The sequence below is a fragment of the Durio zibethinus genome, chromosome 5 (genome assembly GCF_047325235.1).
Source record: "Durio zibethinus cultivar Kanyao isolate XHJ-2024 chromosome 5, ASM4732523v1, whole genome shotgun sequence".
Classification (NCBI taxonomy): domain Eukaryota; kingdom Viridiplantae; phylum Streptophyta; class Magnoliopsida; order Malvales; family Malvaceae; genus Durio; species Durio zibethinus.
The window spans coordinates 3420780-3444123 of NC_143166.1; the positions used below are offsets into that span (position 1 = coordinate 3420780).

Here is a 23344-nt window from a genome sequence, read left to right on the forward strand (position 1 = left end):
CTGTTTAATACACATGAAATTTTTATTTTTTATTGATTAAAAAAAAAACAAACAAATTATTTCAAACGACCTACCAAACCTTATCCTATTTTATTCTTATTTTAAATGAACTTCATCCCCTTCAAGGCATAGCATTCTGCTGACCATTTCGTATAGATACATTTATGCCTATGCCAACAACATCAATGCCTCTAGAATTTAATTCAAAATATTACTTTATCGGTCTCATTTTAAGTGTTTTTTTTTTGTTTAATATTTATGTAAATTCATGAAATATAACTTATTAAATTATATATAATGTATTGATACAAATTTAATCGATTAATTTAAATAAAGTTTATAAGAAAAACCTAAAAGATTTAATCTTAATAATTCAATTTAATTAAATGATAATATACTTTTTATTTTAATTATGTAACTCGAAATCCCATGAATCTTCATTTACTTTTTTTTTTTTCAGAAGTCCTGAAATTGCTACATTTTACATGTTGATAATCAGTTTGGTCCCATACCATAACACTATCGAATTGGCTTTGGTGAGTATTGAAAATATTCGATAGGACATTGATTGCGGCCAAATAGGGACCAACCATTTGTTGATATTTATCCATTTCTTCTTTACTCATGTTTTTTTTTATTTTTTTATTTAAGGAAAATAATGCTTTTGTTTCGCTTTTTTTAAGTCAATAAATTTTAGTTAATGCCTACATGTTTGCCAACAAAGCTAAGAAAAGGGATGAAGAGGAAAATTAAGAAACTACCTTGTGTTTTCAGGACACAAAATTAATTTATTCCATTTAATAATAGAAACAGAAAAAAATTAATTTGATGAATAGAAGTATATCTCAAGGTTATCTGATAAAAGTTTTTTATTTTTTTTTACAAAAAAATTATATTATAAATATTATAATTTAAAATTTAAATTTAATGAATATTATTTTTTAAATATGATTAGTTGAAGGAAAATGTTATTACCAGTGTCAATTGTAAAAATTTTAAAAAAAAATACCTTGGGCTTAAGTATTATTTTTAAATTTTCATTTGATAAAATTTATTAATCTTAAATCATAAAGTATTTTATAATTTTTTTTCATAATTTGTGTTGGTGAGGCTGCTATTGCTTATTGGAATTAATAATTTCTAATTATAATCTTTTTTATGGAAAATATATATATATTCATTATTATTATTATTATTATTATTATTATTATTATTAAATAAGAAGAATGATATGTCATCCCAGCAAGAAGAAGCCATGAAGGTAAGATCCATGCAAATTGATTAAAAATACGGTGGTCATGAAAATCTTTTTTTATATAATAATATATAAATGGTGTATTCAGTAATTTTATTTATAAATAATATTATATTTTTAATATTTATATTTATACTCTCAAATTTATCAAATTAAATTCAAATACTTAAATATATTACAAATCGAATTTAAATACAAAAAATAAATTATCATACTCAAATTGAATTTCTTAATTTTAAATTTTTCAATGGAATCGAATTTTAATTTATAAATAAATGAATACATGGGCAAAAGGACAGGTGTCAATACTTGGCCCTTAAAGCACACCCACTGCCGCATTGTTCATATTTAAAAAAAAGGGTTGATTTTTTATTTAAAAAAACGCCGAGTGCTACGCAGTTATTTCCTTATTAATCAGCCCCCAAAAATAATTAAAATCAGTAACGCAATTGCAATTAAGTCACGAGTGAGGGATAAAACTTCGTCGGGTGTTATGCACACGTGTCAAACCTCAGACCAAAGACAGCACACATGTGCTCGTACGACCGACAAAGCGGTGTCCGAAATTAAAGCCTCAAAGCACGTGTTGAATTACTGGCTTATCCGGTTACCTTACCGGTTATTTCCGGCAATTTTCACACTTGCTTAAAAAAAAGATTTTAAAATTTTTTTCCAATGAAAGAAAAAAACAAGATTTTAATTTTAATTTTTATTTTATAAGAAAAAAAGAGAAATAACGGTCAAGATCTTATACTACTATAAAACAAAACTCTCTCTGCGCCATAATCATTTCTCCTGTAGTTGGACAGCTTTGGTGTTTAGCTTTGGTTTTTTTTCACGTTTGGTGGAGAAGGAAAAGGAGAAGAGGGGAATTGAGAAACTGAAATATTTTAGTTTATGTGGGATTTAGGTTGGATTTTTGAGGTGGGTTTTGCTTGAATTTTGGATTAAGAGAGTGAAAGAAAAATGGAGAGAGATTTTCTGGGTTTGAACTCAAAAGAATCATTGGTTATGGTTAAGGAAGAGGTTAACACTGATGGGTACAGAGAAATAGGTGTGTATCTTCTTCTCTTTTTTGGTTCCTAAAGTTTTTTTTTTTTTGTCTTAAGTTCTTCCATTTTTTCTTTTGGCTGTTGGTGATTTTTCGTTTGTTCCAAAATTTGGCTAGGTGTTGAATATGTGGTGATTTTTTCTTTTCCTTTGTATTGCATGGATGGTGGAAGTAAGATATTTGAGTGAAAAAGAAAATAGAAGGGATTAATGAATGGATAGTTGTTATAAAAGAAAATAGAAGGGATTAATGAATGGATAGTTGTTATAAAAGAAAATAGAAGGGATTAATGAATGGATATTTGTTATAAAAAGTGTTTGTTTCAATCTTTGGATAATTCTGATAAAAAAATCCAATTGTAGCACAGTACCTTAAGAACAAGTTTTTTTTTTTTTTTCTTGTTATAAATCTATTACTGGATTGGATTTTTGTAAAAAATTATATGATTGGCACATAAAAAAAGGATGGATAAATTTCCTTTTGGTCACTGGTGATTGGTCATAGATAACTTGGTTTCGATTGGACATTTCATGTAATTAATTATGCCAATTTGTTGATTTATGAAAATTGTGCTTGTTAATGTTTTATCCTTAGCTATAGCTTTGCATGTATCTAATCTTGGTGGTGTTTGTCATTTTTATTTGGGATTATAGGTTTTAGTAAAAGCTCAGGGATACAATGGCCTTTTTCAAACAAGGTTTCTGCTGTTCCACAGCTGATGACTTTTAATTTTGCTCAAGGAGATAAAACTAAAAAGACTGGATCTGATTCACTGGTATCCCCCGGTTTCATGCCTATTTCAACAGCAGATGCTGCTGAGGTTCAGGTTTGGCATCATCTCTTGTCCTCGATTAGTTGCTTGATGACCATTTCAATTGAGTCTAAGTTGACAGCTAGACATTGTCTTTTTGTTTTTCTAAAATGAGAAATCTATTTCTTGGTTTTATGAAATTATGAGAGGAATGAGCCTTTCTTAGGCATTACTTCTCTATGCAGATAGGGCTGCACCTTAATTTACATTTTTTTTTTGGGGAAAGCTTCTTAATATATTGGCTGGAAATGTCTCCAACACTATGTGAATTGTCAACTGATATTGTTTTCACTTTTCCCATTGATCTTTACCATCTAGAAATCATTCAATCACAATAGGCAAGGTGGCAGTCATTTTTCATTGACAACTAGTTCTGTTCAACATGATGCACATTCTGTTCAATGTCCTTATGATGTGAAGATGTTTCCGGTCTCAAACCAGGCAACCTCTCTTTCTGCGGGCAACACGTTCATTAAGAATCATTTTGCTACCTCTGGTCAAAATTTTCCCTTTACTACCATGAAGCCACAATTACTTGGAGGAATTCCAGTGACAACTCCACATACAATTCTTCCCACCCTTGGTTCTGTTGGTGGAAGTATTGAACCATGGTAAACTTAAAGATTTTATTCTGAGTTCAGTTACTTTAGCAAAACTGTTGACAATATGATATTGAATCTTGGTTGGAATTTCATTTTTGTAATTAGGAAAAGTGTCAAGGCCTCTGGATCACCTGATCAATTGACAATCTTTTATGCGGGTACAGTGAATGTCTATGATGCTATCACCCCTGAGAAGGTGCTCCTCTTTCTTTCCCTTTCAGGAAAAAGTTTTTGTTAGTTGCAATCTATTGGTCAGTGGAAAGCTTAAAAAGTTACTTCTTTTGAATCTTATCCAGGCTCGGGCTATCATGCTCCTGGCTGGGAATGGGTCTTCCATGGCTTCTAATGTGGCACATCCAAAAGTCCAAGTCCAGACACCTATTTCAAAGCCAGTTCAAGTTAATAGTGTTCCTGCAAACCAGCTCATAAATATACAACTGACCTCTGGTATCTCTAGCCCTTTGTCCGTTTCATCTCATGCTGGTGCTCAGTCCTGGAGTGGGTCCACTAGCACCGATAAGTTGATGGTATGCAAGACCGCAGGAACTCCAACAAACAGTGTTGGAAAAGTGGAGCCTCCAAAATTGGTGAATACCATTGGATCTGTTGCTGCAACTGGCATTATGCCTTCAGGTATGCCCTTATGTTCTTAAAGATTTCTATTCTTTGTGTTATCTTCAAGGAAACAGTTTCTGGTCTTGAAGAAACTGAACTATCTCTGACCATTTCGTTATGCATATGCCAGAAATTACAAAATACATGACGCATTGATATTATCATGTGCTTTTTAGCTAAAATTACTGTTTGGAAACTCATCAATGAATTTCATTTATAAATGACTCTGAATTGTTTGCCTGCAGTTCCACAGGCTCGCAAAGCTTCCTTGGCTCGATTTTTGGAGAAGCGCAAGGAAAGGTTAGTTGCTTTTGAAGATATTTTTGTAGTTTCATCCTAAATATGGTTCTTGAAACTCTTTCAAACTACTAGTGGACTATGTTTCACTAAGTGTTTAAATGTCATTTCAAGGTTGAATATGGTTGAGGCGTGAATATAGATTATGTTGGGTAATTGGCTGGAGGTTTAAGGCATGTTGATAGGCTACTTTACTGTCTTATTCAGTTATTTTCTACAAGTCCTGTCTTTGCTGGGAATTTTATGCTTAGAAGCAAGTTTGGTGATACACTCTTTATGTAAAGAGGGACTGGGGGAGAGACATCAGGGAACCATGAAAAAAGCCATCCCCCTATCAACATCTCTCTAGGGAATTGAGGTTAAAGAATATAACTTGGAATTTGTTACGTGCCTAGAAACTTATTGCTATAATAATTTGACATGTAATGATGGTTATATATAATTATAATCTGCTAAATTGGCTGCTTTCGGTTATAAAGTTTTAAATAAGTTCATTGTTGGCAATAAAAGCTCGACTTCTGATCTTGTGCTCGAATAAAGCCCATTATTTGCTGTTGTAGGGTTACGAGTGTAGCGCCATACAATCTTAGCAAGAAGTCTCTAGATTTTGCTGCCTTGGAATCCAATGCATGAACTTTACTGCAACCTCTGCAGCGGGGTCCTTCTCTCTTGGCAAGCAAGGAGGGTGAACCATGATTTATTATTTGGCATTAGGACATTAATGCATATGTAGCGTGTCAAAAATGTAAGAACTGGCATTTTGTTTCTTTAGTTTCCATCAACTAAGTTCATTGTGTAGTTGGTGTAGTGTTATACCTTTTTGCTTTCTTATATTAATGTGGATGATTTGCTACTCTGTAACTCATTCAATTGTTGTTACATGGTAGAAATAATACAATACTAAGATTTTGTTTTCTCTTTCTTACGTATTTCTGAATCATCTAAAGCTTTGTTTTGCTTAAATTATTTGGAGTACCCTTTACATATGAGAAAAGTGTGCCATGCCTTGATTTGGTTTGGATTTTGGAGTTTTGCTGTGAAACAAAATCATGCCCAAATTTAAAGTTCTCAAACTTGAACAAAAAAACAAATTTAGGGGGTGAAGAATGTTCAATTGGGTTGGTTGGCTGGTCTTAGTTTGTCCAACCCCTAATATTTACCTAGGTTTGAAGTTACTTTCTAGCTTAGTTTGGGTTATTTGGACAGGATAAGCTGTTGGTAACCAGTTCATACTTGTTCAAGTGGATTGGTGGTAACATGTTAGACATCATGTATCATTTCAAATGTCTGGTTATTTTCATGATCAGCCATGTGCCTACCCAAGCTAATGAAAAGTAGAAATCACCTTTAGTTGGATCCAGCAATTATCACCTGCCATATCCTTGCAGGATAAGATCTTTCAATATATGATTATGACATTGACCAACTCCTATTGTGGGCAATTTTGAAGATTAAAGGCTAAGTTAATACTCCCTCCATCCCAAAATCATTATCCTTCATTGAATTTTTTTGTCAAATTAATTCAATTTTGACTTTTATTTTTAATAAAATTAAAAAAATAAAAAATTTTAAAAATAAGATTTGTAAATTTTAAATTTCAAAAATTTTAAAACATTTTTTTAATACTGTAATTCAACATAATATTGTAAAACAAACAGGAAGGTCTTAAGTTAGTTTGATAAAATAAATAAATAAAAAAGGCAATAAAAGACAATTATTTTGGGAAGAAAGGGGTATTATAAAATGATGTGAATGATCCTAAATGATCAAATTTGATAACTTTAATTGCAATATGCCACTAGTAATCTATGAAAAAAAATGTCACTACTAATAAAACTCTTTAAAAAATTTTATTAATGATAAATTTCAAAATTTATTAATTTTTGTTGATGCTAATTATTTTTAATATGATAAGATATCTTTAAGTTTTATTTAAATTTAATTTTCTTACACGATTTTAAAAATACAATTATTTTTCATATTGATATGATACATTTAAAATTTTATATAAATTAAATCTGGATTAACATAATAAATTAATTTCATCTGTTATCAGTTGAATTAATTCATATAACTTGTTCGAGTTGATTTTAAATGCATTATGCAAATAAAAATTTCATACTATTTATTTATCCGAAATTTTTTGCATCCAAAAGAGCTTCAAATGTGGCCAACCAAAAAAAGAAAAGTGGTGTCAAAAAAGCTTTAAATGTGGCAAACAAAATCACCAAAAAAAGAAAGTGGTGTCTAAAAATTTAAATGGGTTATTACAAGACACAAGGTTCACGTGCTTACATAAAGGCAATGGAGTATGTTACTATCACAAGTAGATGAGATTGAATGGCTCTGAATTCTTCATGTTCATGGCCTGCCCCCCCCTTCATAAATCATAAAAATCCAATTTCTATGTTCTTTCTCTTTCGAAATTCACCATCCTTTTTTTTTTTCTTGCTTTTAAAATTCTCATTCATGATTGGATGGAGGAATATGGTGGTACAAGAAACCTAAAAAAAAAAATTATCAGAGTTGACAGAAATGATAAATGATGAATGTTGAATGAATTAGTATTTAAATTCGAATCCTTTCATAATTTTTTTATTGATAAATAATTTATAAATTCAAAAAATTCACAAATAAAATTGGATTCGTAAATCTCAATTATATTAATGATTTATTTTAATTTTGAGAATAAGATAATTTTTTTTATTTTTAAATTTTTATTACAAAAAAAAAATTAAAGATAAGATCAAAAATAAATAATCCAGTTGGCAGGTTGTTAACATCAGTCACAGTTTCTTTTTAATTTTATTTGGTGGTAAAGCTGAAGCCCATGGGACCATAACATAACGTACAGTTTTCGTCAAACCTATACATCAATATTTGCTTCTCCAGCTTTTCTAAGTTTTTTTCTTCAGCCTTAAGGTTTTTAATTTTTTATCTATATTTATTTTATATCTTTTTAGGATTTTTTTTTATATAAATGGATTATAAAAATCCAAACAAAAATTACTTTTTCATGCATCCGCTTAAGCAATGCATTGACAAAATTCAAAAGAGATTGAAAATTTTTATAAAATCCACTCATCCCACAAACAAATTTTACTAAAATATGAACACAAAAATAATTATTTTGCTTTTAAAATCTTATATTTTTTTTAATTAAAAATTTATGTGTTTATAAAAAATTATTCATTTTACAACATGGAGACCCATAATCTACAAGCAAAGTTATTTCTTACCGTTAGACATAAATCCAACTTAGCAATTGGCCCTTGATCTTGCTTGCCTAAATCTCGACAAATTACTGGATAATTTTCATGCCCATTTGTTCTTTTAAACTGACTACTAATCCTTTTTGCTTAACAAAAATGTCAAAGGACAAGGGGGAAACCCTTGCCTATTATGTGTTGCTGCTAGCCAATTAATCTTGAACTTGATGGTCGGATCTCATATTTTCAAATCAATGCGAGCCCATCTATGTACAGGCTGATATGCTCATTTAAAAAATATACACAAGACACTGAAGAAATGAAAATAATTACCGACTCATGTTGGTTCAAGTAACAAAAAGTTTAATTTTTTTTAAGTAAGATTTTAATTTTAAATCTTTAGAAAAAATAAATTTAAAAAAACTTATAACTCTTATGATTCTGCTCAACTCCGAATTAATCAAAATTTAAAATGATTATCAGATATTAAAGAGTTTTAGACAAAAAAAATTGATTATAAAATTGTAAACTACATAAATAAGTTTGACTTTCTTTTCATTTTCATCTCATTTTGTAGAGAAAAAGCTTGCTTAAATTTGATCACTTTCTTGTGAATTTGATGTTAGAAATAATCGGTCTGTTTCTTTCAAGATTGCCTTCAAGATTTTAGTTCTGGAAAATTTTTTTTAATCCATTACATACGGAATAAAGAATAAAGATGTGATTTGAATTCTTATTTTACATTTTTTTTTCTTTAATCTTGTTAATTATTTGGAAAAAAATGAAAATAATTCTGAAGTACTTTGCATATAAAGAAAAACTCAATTGACAAGAAAGAGAGCTTCCCTCCCAATCAACTGCAGTAATACCGGTGGGTAAATGGTCTTCTTTATCATTGAGATTGATTTTATGTTGTTATAAGAAAACAACGTCGTAAGTTGAAAATTTAGGATTTTCTTTTAAATCCAGTTTCTTGACGATCTCACCCAGAAAAATATCAGCCCATAGAAGGAAATTCGTCTGGCATGTGGTCCAGTACCTAGAACTTAAGCATTCAACGTCTGTCCAATATAGATTAGTGAAATTGGGCTTTTCATTCTTCCTTCTCTTTCGGCTCAGCAAACAAGTTTTTCCTCTTAAGAACATTTGGATTTTTTTTTTTTAACCCTAAACCCTTGAAATAAACTCTTAATTTTTAATTTTTATTTATCGTGAGATAAGTTTTTGTTTGGATTTAAAAAAAAAAATTAGCTCATAAGAGTAACTTTGATGATGTTAAATTGTTATCTCCTCCTGCTTCTCTAGGTAACTTGATTCAAGACCATATCTTGGATGTTGCAAGACTTAGGGCCTGTATCGTGTAAGTCGGCTTTTTTGTTCTTTATGCTCTTTATGCATAAAAAAAAATTTAATTTGCATTCAAATAAGTTTTTAACATTTAATTTGTTACATAAATAAAATTTTAATATAAATTAAGTTTTTTATTTAATAAAATAAGAGTTTATTTAAATATAAATCAAAAGATAAAAACTTATATAAATACAATCAAAATATAAAACTTATGTAAGAAAAATGAAATAATTTAAAAATCATTTTTAGTATTTTAGCTTAACAAAATCAAACAAGAGATGGCAATATTGGGGATTCTTATTTATTATCCTTATCTCTAAAGCCCAACGATTTAGTCTAACTTTTCCTTTGTCAATCTGCAACCTTGATAGCTGAAATTAATCAAGGTAGTACTTTGAATATATGCCAATATCTTATCATCTAAACTAAATTCTTGATTACTCGACTAAAGATGGCAAAATTAATTCACCCAACCCAATGAGATGAATTTTTTTTTTTTAATTTTCAACATTAAAGATTGGTTTTGAGTTAGTTTGCCCCTTTTGAACATTACTAATAATTCTAGTAAGACTTGTTTGCTATAGTTAGCATTTGGAGTTAATGAGGAAAGTGACTTTCCCCTTTTGGTTCTCTCATTATTGAAAAAGAAAGAACCATAAAATTTTTTAAACTTGTTTTTACTTTCAACGTTCATATGCATGCGTGGATGAATCTTTTGGTAGGCTTTGTTGTCAACAAATTAAATTTGCAACATTTAATATATGAAAAAAAGGAAAACAAAAAAAACAAAAAAACTTCATTTGATGCAAAAGTATTCAAAATCTAATGAGTATATATTTCCTAAAATCCACGTGTAATGACACATCGACGTGAAAATTCCACTATATTTCGAATAATTTTTGCCAACTTGAGGCGGCTCACCACCATTGAACTTTTTCAAGAACAGCCATAATAGGTGTCAAATCTTACACTGATATATACGTTATTGGAGAATGACTCATGAATTGAAATAGAATGAAAATTGAGAAAAGAAAAAAAAAGTGCAATAGATATTTCGTTTTTGCCCCTTTTTGGAGGGTAACTAAGCAAAACAAAAACTTGAGTTTATGCCATTAAATTTCAGCCTCAAAATTTTCATTTTACTTTCATATTTTCTATTAACATGATGTTATCTTATATATGATAAATATATAATTTTTTATAATTTTATATTTAAGTTAGACCTCTTTATTTTTTTATTTATTATCAATTAATTTTAAATTGAATACTTAACATAATATTAAAGTCATAATTTTTTTCTATTACTTTTATTAAAATTGTAACATAATAAACTTTTTCAACCTACGCTTATATGTGAGGTAGGCCTATTAATATGATTTTATCTCATATCTGATAAATATATAATTTTTTATAATTTTATATTTAAGTTGAATCTTTTTATTTATTGTTAATTAATTTTAAATTGATTGCTTAATATTTTTCAAAACTTAACATATTTTTTCTCCATATGGGCCATACTGTATACTTTTAAACTGAATACTTCGTGGTCTCTAATAAAAGAATGTTAACAGTATGTATATTGTTGTTAGAGTCTTGAATTTTGATAATGTTAAATATAAAAAAATGATTAAAAAATCCAATTAAGCCAATAATTTTGATTATAATTTGCAGGGCCTGAAACCCATGATTTTTGAAGGAAGAATTAATATCATGAGCTAAAACCAAATATTTGAATAAAGAAAGAAATTATTAATACCACTGAAGGAGAAGTTTCCAAAGGATTGTTGAAAAGGTGAACTCAAAGGGAAAAAGGGTTTCTGTTAAAACGTCTCGAGGATGCTTTCAATTTTCATCATCAACGCTTGACCTTGTCAAAGCATCACAGCCAAGAAAAAAAAATATGGCGACTTTCTCCGATGGAACGCGTGGAAATTGCCAGCTTGATTCCGACAATTGATGGTGTCATTTAAAGCAAAGCAATGGGAATAATTAAATTGTATTATGACAAATTATTGGACAGCAATCAATTAATAATATATAGTAACTTGAATTAGGAAAAAAAATTAAAAAAATGACTTAATTAGTATTAAATTATCAACGTAAATCTGGATGAGGATAATGATAATGGTGAGTGGTTCTTGCTAGGAGAAGTTTAGTTTAAAAAAATAAAAAAGAAAGGAAGATTGCATGTTGTAATTAAGTGGCAACCTAAAGCACTAATATTTCGATTTTTTATTGCTTGTAAGCAAATTATCAATCAAGAATATATCTTTTACTAATTATCAACTTTTAGAATTTTTTTAATTTAAAAATTAATTCTATTGATTAATACAATTATTTTTAAAAAATAATATTTAATAAATTTAAAATTTAAATCTCAATATATATAATTTTTTTTTTATCCTAAGAGTATAATCATTTTTTAACCAAAAAAAATTATTTTTTTTGTACTTCAAGCTACTTTGATTTGATTTTTAATTACTAAAATTAAAAATTTAATACTTTACCAACCTACCAAGCAGTTATTAGCTCAACTTTTGAAGTTCTGAGTATTAATTATCTAATCATTAATTGGGAATATTGCAGATTTTTTTTTAATTAGTGTATTAAAGGGAGCTCATAGTTAAACAACAAATATCCTCAAATGGATTATGATATTTTCATGTGAAAAGTTAAGATGTATGAGTAGTAATTATATAAAATTTTACATTTGTTAAAATTTGTAATTTATAATTTTATAATTTTTAAATTTATTAAAAATAATGATTAAATTGAATTAATTTGATCCAAAAAAAATTACTAAGAGACAATTATTCTAGTACGGAGGGTGTACAAGCTAACACGTTGATGATTATCACCCATTTAGAGAAACATTCAAAATGTAATGTCAAGTAAAGAAAGTTGTCATATAAACGACGAAGGGTTCATATTTTTGCTTAATTATAAGGAATACTGCCAGGCTTTTTGGGCCACGTTATTGCTTAAAAGAATTGAAATGCAAACATCATCAAATTAAAAACCGTCCAAGAAGGAGTGACACGTTAATTGATAATATTGTTTTTATGCAGAAAACATATTGGCTAAGGATGATTAAGTTGTCAATTAGAAACAAGAGCCATCAGAGAGGACCACACCAAGCGCTTAAGGCCTTATCAGTGGAAGCATGAGAGTCAATTTGCTGCTGAAACTTCATTTCCCATCGTTTTGCCATAATTCAGTGATGCATGATTATGACTATGGGGTTTGTAGAGAAATATTGCAAGTACATTGGGAGGAGGTACGGTCTTCTTGCCAGCTATTGCGAGGAATGATGAGTAGCTTTCAATAATATTTTTAATTATAATATTCTGCAAGTTATGTGTATTCCTACAGGTCTCTCTCACCATAGACTAAGTCAATAAAGCTCTTCTTCATTAAGTAATTTATAGTATAAATTAATTATTTTGTTCAAGTAATTTTGTAGTAGTATTTAAACTTATATATATATATATATGGTCTGGTCATTTATATTAATCAAGAATTGCAAGGGATAAGAGTTAACATAAGTGACTATTTTCATGTAAGTTGTTCGTATTCATAACAAAATATATTTTGTTTTTATTTGAGATTGTTAGAAATTAAACTTCAATTGTTAAAATTAAAAGTTTAGTTAATCAAACGAACGATATAATTTAAATAATCTATTGAGTTTTAAGTGTATTAATCTTTTTTCAAAGAGTTGAGATCAAATCTATCTTAAAAATTATACTATTTGATATGTATAATAAAAATATATATCTATTTTTATAACTAATTATAAGTATTCCATGAATATTTCAATTTTGAACCTAAGGTCCCCATGTTTAATTAGAACTATAGAAAATTAAAAACACCCACTTGAATTGCCATGCAAAAGTTGACCCAAAACAGCACTAACCTAACTTGTAACCAATAATTAAGCAAAATAGAAGACATAGAAATTAACCTAAACCAATATTTTTACTGTGTCTCAAGTTCTATAATTTTCAATATTTAAAATTACAAACATCTTCAATTTGGCAATCAACCTCAAATTCTTAGAATTAAAAACAAATTTGTTGGTGGTTTTCACAATATATATAGATGAAAGTGGGCAGAACATCAATTTGATCAATTATTTGATGATTAAAATGAAAGAATACGAGCTTAATTAAATATTGACAGGCAAGTTGGGCTAATTTAATATTGATTATTAGTTTCAAAATTCGTACAATTTTAGACTGATTTAAGAATTATATATTTTATTTTATTGAATAAAGCCACAGAAGGAATTTAAATCAAATAGACAGAACCATGTATACTAAATCAAATTGTGATGCAATTTAATTTTATGATTTTGGTGGACAATATGCTTGCGCTGGTCTAATTGTAGGTAGGGTCCTTTAAACAAAGCTTTAGATATGTGGATTATAATGTCAGCCATGTCAAATATCGTCATGTCAACACTTGATAATCCATCCATTGTCTTTTCTCTTACATGTCATAACAAACACAGCCTTCCACTAAAAAAATGAAAAAAAAAAATATAATTGATAGTGATAAAAGCTAAGTTTATTTTTAAAATTTTTTTTGAATCGAATCTTACCAAAAAAAATAATTATGATAATCATATAATAAAGAAATGAAATATCCTTTGCAGTAAAATTATAGCTAATTCCCTTGTAATTAAAATTGGTTTGATGGAAAGCCTTATTCAAAGCTACCAATTATAAACAATAGAAAGACACAAATGCACCATTAAGAGGGGGGCTGATCTTAAAACCGTTATTCACAGTGCACACACTACAAATCTCTTTTTATTGCTCACTTTTTCTCCCAACATCTTTTGTATTTTTAAAACCAATCATAATTATGAGATTGTTTGTTCCAAGTCCAAATGCGAAATTAGTTGTTAGGTCTTGCATCTAATCTCATATAGCGCAATACATAGAAATTAATAATAATATTAATAATAATTGTAATTTTGTAAGATTATCAAAATGTAAAATTAACATCTTTTACTGATTTTTTGTGTAGATTAATTTTAATTTGTTAATTTTATAGCTAATATATTAGGCTAATGTCTCACTTACGTATTATATTAGATAATTAGAACAATAATTAAGAATTTTTTTATCTTTGAAATTAAATGAAGCAAAATTAAATCATTTATTTATATAGCAACATTTATCAAGGATTTCTATTTAATTTATTAATATAGTATAGAGTCTATGCACTAACAATATATTAAATATAAATTCATTAATTAAATGATAATTAATTGAATATGAGATTTTGTTCAACTTATTCTTTTATAATTTGATATAAATGATAATCATTTATATATATATATATAATCTTTTTTAAAAAGTGACATTCATTAAGATTAAAATTTTAATTTTAATATTTATAATTTTTTTATCTGAAATTGTGCTCTCTTTTATAAAAAAATATTTATCAAAGAATTTTGAAGCGATTAGTCAACCCTCCAAATTAAAGACAGAAAACAAGGAATTAATTAGTGGCTACGAGCTAGATGAATTTTCTAGGATGAGGGCATTGGCTGTCACACTGAGTGTAGACATCGATTTTGTCTGGGTCTATTATTTTCAACTATTGATAATAATAATAATTTTAATAATAATAATAATATTGGTTTAATTAAAACTAAAAATTAATTATAAAAAAACTAAAAAAAAAAAAAGAAACAGAAAACGACAGAAAGCAGGGCGACTGATGCCTGGCACCAGCCACCTTACAACCACCACTAGCCGTCCACGCTTCTACCCTACAGCCACCCTACAGCCACCCTACAGCCTACTCTAGCCATCCCTACAGCCACCCTACTCCACCTAATCCTTAAAAACCCCTCAGCTTCTTCCCCTTGGGACCTCTTCTCGGACACACCAAGAGCTTACCTTTATCACAACCCAACCCACATTTCAACAAGCTCAATACCCACACTAACACCTCAGTCCGAGCCTTAACCCTCACCAAACTCATACCCAAACAGCAACAAAAAAACAAAGACAAACAGTCATCCCCGTAGGGAAGAACCCAGAGTCAAAGCTACCTGCAAAAAAAAAAAATCACATAAGTCTTATTTCAAAAAAAAAAAAAACAAAAACAAAAAAGGGGGAAACAGAAACTTTGAGCCACGATCTATGTTGATCGGGACTATTTTCGATAAAAAGAAGGTTAGATCTAGGAAGAGCATGTTGAACAACGCTTCTGGGAGTATTTTTGGTATTTTTCGACCATCGACGACCATTGGCAGTAACCGTCGGTTGTGACCCAGGCGACAGCCGGCGTGACGATTCGACGTCGGATTCTGACCGAAGCCAGAGAGGATTTTTTGGGCGAGAGAGTATTTTTTTTGGAAAAGGGGTGAAATGAATAAAAAAAAACTTTTGCTTTTATATAGAAAACAAAGGAGCAAAACGACATCGTTTTAGGTCAAGGAAGATCAGCGCGTGGACCCTGATCTGACCTGGAATCCGCGCAACCTGACCCGTCGATCGATTCTTCAACAACTTCTGACTGATCCAGTTGAACCGGTCCGAATCATTTACCAATCACTGAACCGTTCTGTCATTGATCGGACCGTTGACCGGTCCAGTTCAGGTAAAAAAAAGTTTTTTAAAATTTTTAAAATTTTTTAAATATTATTATTTTTGTCATTCTTTTTATATTTATGCATAATAAATTTTTTAAATTTGTTAGAATAAATATTTTTAATGATAATAAAATAAAAACAAAGTAAGATAGTAATTAAAAAAATATTAAAAATGCCAAAATAATAATAGTAATATATTTTCTAAGAAAATTATTATAATAAGAATAATACTTTTATTTCTTCTGCCTAGATGTTGGAGGGAATAAAAATATATTCTAAAATATAATTTTACCTAGATGTTAGGGAATTATATAAAAATTTTTAATAATAATAAATTTTCATAAAAATATATATATATGAAAAATTTTTAATTAATGTTTAAAAATTATGAAAGTCGAACTTGCTCCGAAAATCAGCCTAAATATTAGAGATTTTTAGAGATGTTCGTGTTTTCTTTAAACCTTAAAATCAAACTCTAAAATTTTTAAACCCGAAAACCTCCAAACCCTAAGATTAAATCTCAAACCTTCAAACCCTAAAATTAAACCCTAAACCCTAAACCCTATGAACCTTAAAATTAAACCCTAAACCCTTCGAACCCTAAAAACGAAACCTTAAACCCTCCAAACCCTAAAATCAAATCCTTAAAACATCCAATTCCTAAAATCAAAACCCTAAACCCTTCAAACCCTAAAAATAAAACCCTAAACCTTTCAAACCCTAAAATCCAAAACCTTAAAATTTAAAATTCTAAAAACCCCAAATTCGATGTGCATTCCCGAATCATTACCAAAAAAATCATTCAAATCTTAAAACCTCGACCTAAACCTATACTCAAAACCTTTTTGAAAGTTTACGGATACGTGCAAAAATCTTAAGTGGAGTAATTTAATTTCGAATACCGCCTAGATGATGAGGTATTTAAAGAAATCTTATGCCATTCAGTTTTTTCTCATGAGTCCTTAATACGCCTTAACAATAGGGTTAATAATTGTTTGATAATAAAAAGGAAATAATAATAAAATGGGATCTTAAATATAAATAGGTGAACCTAAGCTCTGCCTAGACGTTGGAGAGTCAAGGTGGTCTCATTATATTTAAGAATCAAATTTCAAGTTTGCATTTCATCATTATGCATAGCAACTATTAGTTTACATGCATTTATTTGTTTGCATTTCTCTGCCTTTAATTTCTACTTGTTACCTGATAACACCATTATTTACTTTTTCGTATAAAATATTTTTTTTAATTTAATTTACTTACTTTAAAAAATGTGTAATTTTAAAACCAAATAAAAATAACATTTCAAAAAAAATAATTCTTGGTACTCTGCCTAGATGTTGGAGAGTCACCAATAATTTTTTATAAAGAATGTTATTTCATTTTAAGGATTGTTGTGTTAAATCTTAAGCGAAAAGAGTTATTTTAAATTCTGCCTAGATGTTGGAGAATTTTAAGATAATTCTTTAACTTAAAGATTTCCTCAATATTCCTAAAAAGAAAATTTAATCAAAATTTATTTATTTATTTATTTATTTTAAATAAAGGGAATTTATATTAAATTTCAAATTAAAACCATTTTTTCAACACCAAAAATAGTGCGTAATTAAATGGTACCAATTTATGGACGTTTTGGGGGTACTAATCCTTTCCCACACGTAATCGACTCCTGGACCCAACCTGATTTTTCGTAAATCAAAATTTATCTTTTTGATTAACTTTAAACTCGCTTTTATAGTTTTATTAAAAGGATAAACTTTTGGGTGGCCAATCACACCCTAATAAAGATTGGTGGTGACTCCCTTTTTATTTTTCTCGATTATAAAACACTTTATGTCTGACGGTCCCAAAATCGTTACGACAGCTTGACAACTCCACTGGGGATTTTTGAGAGTCAGGCCAAATTTTAATTATACGCTATTGACAATGGTTGGATTTAATCGATTTTATTTGATATTTAATTTAATTTTTATTTTATTTTTTTAAAATATAGAAGTTAATAAACAAAATAAATTATATGCTATTTGATATTACTTTATTTTGATTCTTTGTTTATGATTTATTTATGTTATTTTGATTAATACATTATTTTACACATACTTCACATATTCACTCGCATGCATGAGCTCTAGACCCGGGCTCTATTCCTTTTAGGAGGAAGTGAAATAGCTACGCTCTCATGAGGTGATAACCTCCGTATTTGCTAATGAAACACTTTCACTCAGATTGAACCATTTTCGTTAGTAGCCTGTAATGGTTGAGGATCGAGGAGCCTTATTATTCTATAACAGACGATAATGTGAGAAATAGTTTAGAAACCTTTAGATGTATAAATCTTAGCCCATCATATCATGAGCCATAAAGAAGCTTGCCTAGGGTAGAGCCCTGCCGACCTTTTTATAGAAATAACCAAAAAATGTATTAAAATTTGAAAAAAATGAAAAATGAAAGAAAAGCATTTTCTTTAAAAAAAAAATTCTCTTAACATGTAGTCCATTCATTTTGTAATTGTCCAAATTTTAAATTTTCATAAAATATTTTAGAATAAAATGATTTTTTTTAACATTATCCAATAAAAAAAATTTTCAGAAAAAATTAAAGATTTTCTTAAATTCTTTGTCTATTGGCTAAATTAATTTTCAAAGTCCTAGTTCTTTTGTTTTCCTTCTCAAAACAATTTTTTTTTTCATATTTTGTTTCATTTTTCATATTTCATAATAAATAACACATGTATCATATCCGATGCGCATCATAATAGGATAATATGAGCATTCCATCCCATCCATATCAATGGATAGTACATACATCTCATGTTACGCACATATTGATAAATGATACATACTTTTCACACACAATAGGTAGTGCACACACACTCTATTTCATTATATATTTGAAGGTAATGGTACACTAGGTTGGCATAATACAAGCATTGCATTTCATGTAAAAATATAATGTGCATTTGATAGGTTCATGCATTCCATACAAGTATGTTGCATTAGTCATTGATATACATCTCATCATTCATGTAAATATGTCATTGCATTTCATGTATATAGATTCATGAACAATAGGGTCGTATGGAACATACATTGCATTTCATATCTCACTATCCCTGTAATATAACATAACATTCCTTGCATACACATTCATGGTTGACAAAAATTTTCATTTGAGTCTTTGTACATATAAAAATCCATTGTCATAGGTATATATGCATTTCATGACATTCTTTAGCCATCATATTCATACTTTGTGTGTCATTATTTCTGTGACATTCATTCAATAAGGGTAGTAATCTAAAATTTTTTATTTAAACCCCGACATTAAATGTCTATCTTATTGGAAATTAGAGTGACAAAAATAAGAGATTGATTGGAAGCAAAGATTAGTACTTTGGAGTTAAATCAAGAAAAATTATGGCTCAAACTTCGAGAGATGAAACAACAGATAGCTCAATTGATAAAAATGATTAAAGGTAGTGGTGGAGTTGAGTTTGTTCCTCTTCAAAGATCGTTGTCACTTTTGATTCCATCAAATCAAGATTGACTGGCTTTTATTAGTTTCAACATTTTTTCAGGGCATATTAAGGCATTGGGTGATTTGAACAGTGACCAAGGTTTAGGCGAACTTAGAAGAGGAATGGGTGAACTAGCCACGTAAATTACTGAGCTCAAAAGTTTAATTTTCAAGAATAAGTCATCTGATTTCAAACAACCTTTACCAGTCATCCTAAACTTTTCAAACCCGTACCCAAACTCTTCTTATGACCACTTTCAACCTCTTCTCCAAGTACCTAGGATTAGGCCTCCAAATTTCATGCAACCTCCGAGAATTTTACACCTGAATCCACGTCCAGCATTTCATATTTCACAATTGCTTATTCAGCATGCTATCCTGTCATCACCTTTTGAATCTAATTTTCAATCCAAAGTTTCCAATTCACTTTAAAATCGACTAAGCCATCACCTTTTCAGCAAAGTAAACCAACCATAGGACAGAAAAACTTCAACAACACCAAAAGAAAAACCCCTATTGATCCAATACCCAAGTCCTACACAGAGTTATATCCATTGCTCCTAGAAAACTATCTTATTGCCCTTATCCCTACTGAACCTCGTAAACTACCTTTTCTCAAATGGTATAATCCTAATGCCCGATGTGAATACCATTTTGGTGTCATAGGCCATTCTCTGAAAGATTGCATGGCTTTGAAGCATAGGGTGTAGAGACTGATAAAAATTAGATATATGAGTTTTGACGTCAAAATGAAGTCAGTTATTCATAAGAACCCTTCATTGATCCATATTGAGATAGCAGGTAATACTGTAGGTAATAGTAAGGTTGGCCAGGATGATGAATAAAAAGCTTTTAAAGTAAAAGGTTGTCCTCCCTAGCAATCATAATAAACTTTTTTTAGATTTCTTAGGCGAAACAAGGAGAAGTGAGAACAGGTCTAGCCCTTACTAGCCATAACCTTAGAATGGTTCATAATGTATAAACTTGATACTTTTGAGAATGAATGAAAACTTCTTTTGATCTGAATTTTCTATGAATTGATACCTCTATCCACTTTTAATAATTGATGTCTAATAGAGCCTGTGAAAAAACAATGGTTGTGAATATGCCTTCACTAAAATTTTAAGGAGGAATGAATGTCTTTAGATAACCCAGCCAGAATATAGGATGGAACTTCAATTTCTCCTTTTTAATAATAAAATTTAACTTGCACATCATGCATCATCTGTTTGAATTCATTATTTTCATGCTAGCTAAAGATAAAAGATGATGATTGTGAATATGTTTTTGTTTAACCTTCAAAGTCAAAAGATTTTTTATAATAAAATTCATGTCATGCATTTTTGACTTCTGGTAATTAATTAAAGGTTCAAGGATAACTATCGTAAGAAACGAGATCAGTTAAGTCTACACATTTATAGCACTCGAGTCAGTACCAGAACTATGGAAAATGAAGATGCAAGTCGAATGAACAGAATAAAAAAGACCCAAAGAGAGATAAGAAAAACAGTTACAAAAATGCAACAAAACGTGAATAGATAACTGGTAGAATTAAAATAGATGATAGTAGAATTGACAAAAGGAAAAAAAATTGTTGAAATGCATAGGATAAGGGAAGAAACAACTGTTGAGACACCATTGTATCAATCTGGGTTCACATATGTTCAAGATCCCCATGTGTCACAAACACCTCCAATAACTCATCAACCTTATGTTGGCCTTTCTGCCAAGTTGTCATCAGTTCAGACAAATGTCAATCTTGAGTGCACTCTTAATGACTCCACTATTGTGCCTAATGTGGATGATCTTAAAGAATAAAAAAAAATTAAAAAAGGTGCTAGATCCATCAAGAGATACGGTGATAAAAGATAAATTTAATCTATTAAAAAAAAGATTGAAAGCAATTGAAAGCCATGATGTGTACGAGAATATTGATGCCAACGAGCTTAGTCTAGTGCCTGATCTTATTATTCAATCAAAATTCAAAGCCCCAAATTTTGAAAAGTATGATGGAACGAAATGTCTTTTTACACACATCACTATGTATTATCGAAAGATGACAAGTCATACTCATGATTATAAGTTATTAATCTATTACTTTCAAGATAGTCTCACTGGGTCTGTAATAAAATGGTATGCTCAGTTGGATCGAAATAAGATCTGTTCTTGGAATGACTTGGCTAGGGCCTTTCTAGCCCAACATAAGCATGTTGAAGATATGGTGCCATATAGGTTGTCCTTGCAAAACATGAAAAAAAAGTCAATTGAAACTTTTAAAAAATATGCACACAGATGGAAAGATATGGCAGCCCAAGTACAACCACCATTGTCAGAGAAAGAGATTATTGTTCTGTTTGTCAATTTTTTGAACACTCCCTATTATGAAAGAATGATTGAGAATGTCTCTAAAAATTTTTCAGACATGGTGATTTCTAGTGAAATTATAGAAAATACAATCAAGAGTGATAAGATTAAGTTAAAAGATACGATAGATGTTGAAGAGAAAAGTACATCAAAAAAGAATAAAAAAAAGTAAAAGTAGTCACAATGGAGGGGCATCTACTTAATGGCTTTATTTGGTACAATCCATATCCTTTTCATCAACCTCATCACATTGTCACAGGTAATATATCTCATAACCCATATTTTTGCAAACCGAGCCAACATTTGGGCTTTCCAGTAAATTTTCATCCTTAAATGGCCACTCATGATCTTGTCCCTATACCTGAACCTACCACTCAACCAACAAAGAATCGAAAGAGACCAATGAATGATCAAGAGAAATTACCATTCCCTATTTCTCACCTTTTACCTTTATTAATAGAAGATCGGTATATCACTCATGTGCCTCTAAAAATAATACCAAATCCATCAGCAATGAGCTATGATTTAATGGCAAGTGTGATTACCATATGGGGGTAATTGGTCACTCGACTAAAAAATACAGATAGTTGAAAGAAAAGGTTGAAGATCTTATCAAGAATAGTGCTCTACTCCAAAGGTGATAGAACAATGAAAGTTGTTGACTCCACCCAATTGTCAAATGTGATGAGTTAAGATGAAGAGGGAGGTTTTGAGTTTTGAAAATCAGGATAGGATGATTTCTTTTTGAATCTTTTTACTACGTATGTATGACCTGTGCATTATGTCTCTAGAAGTTATCTAACTTATTTTGAAAGAATTGAATGTTTTGGATCTTTTTTTTTCTCTCTTTTTATGCATTTGTTTGAATAAAAAGTTTCACATAAGTAACTTTCAAGATTTAAAAAAATAAAAAAAAAAAGAGAAAAAGAAAATTTTTTTTTGCAATAAAGATGGAAGGATTCTTAAGGAAAATGGTGATTACTATTAGGAAAAAGCTCACCATACCTCCACACCTTTTTAAATACTTCCATGCTCCTAACCACTCAAATGATTGGATTCATCAACCATAACCTTTCAGGGAATGTGAGTTTGAGTTCATACCTTAAAAGATCGATAATCTCTTCTTGGACAAAGAACAAAAGAGATTAATTTTGAAAGTTTATTTTGAATTTCAAAAATCAAATACTCTTTTAAATTTTTAATTGGTAATTCAATGTGTGTCAAAATTTTACCATGACCATAGACACAAAAATACCTGACTTTTTTTTCTCTCTTAAATAACTTTTGTTCCATGTCTTAAGGTATATTGAGAAAAAGAAAAAAATAACCCCTTTCTGCCTAAGAAAATTTGTTTCATACCTTTATACATTTTCTCTTCTTTTTACCAAAAAAAAATGCCAAAAAAATTTTGAAGCCCAAAGAGCCTTTTTGAAATATACGATTGATCTTATACGACTTGCTTGTTATTAGAACCTTAAGTAAAAAAAATGAGGCATCATAAAAAAAAAAAAAACAAAAAAGATATCTTCAATGATTTGCTCTTCTAATCAAGTGATCATATTTGAAATGATGAATGACCATCTTTTTTTATCTTTTTCATATATAAAAATTATCCATTTGTTACCCATTTGAGCCTATTAAAATTTTTCATTCCAAAATAA

The 23344-nt window shown here is 29.3% G+C and overlaps 1 protein-coding gene across 2 annotated transcripts; it reads left to right on the plus strand.

Moving 5' to 3' along the window:
- Positions 1-2043: 2043 nt before the first annotated feature.
- LOC111282932 (protein TIFY 6B-like) lies at positions 2044-5556 on the plus strand. Of its 2 annotated transcripts, none has more exons than XM_022871234.2 (7): positions 2044-2309; positions 2960-3132; positions 3436-3728; positions 3825-3915; positions 4016-4352; positions 4580-4634; positions 5192-5556. In XM_022871234.2, exons 1-7 carry the CDS (start codon positions 2222-2224, stop codon positions 5262-5264), a joined length of 1110 nt encoding a protein of 369 aa, XP_022726969.2. In that variant the 5' UTR covers positions 2044-2221; the 3' UTR covers positions 5265-5556. The 2 variants fall into 2 exon arrangements, with proteins under 2 accessions (XP_022726969.2, XP_022726970.2); XM_022871235.2 differs by having other exon boundaries at positions 2048-2309; positions 3559-3728.
- The last annotated feature ends 17788 nt before the right edge of the window (positions 5557-23344 follow it).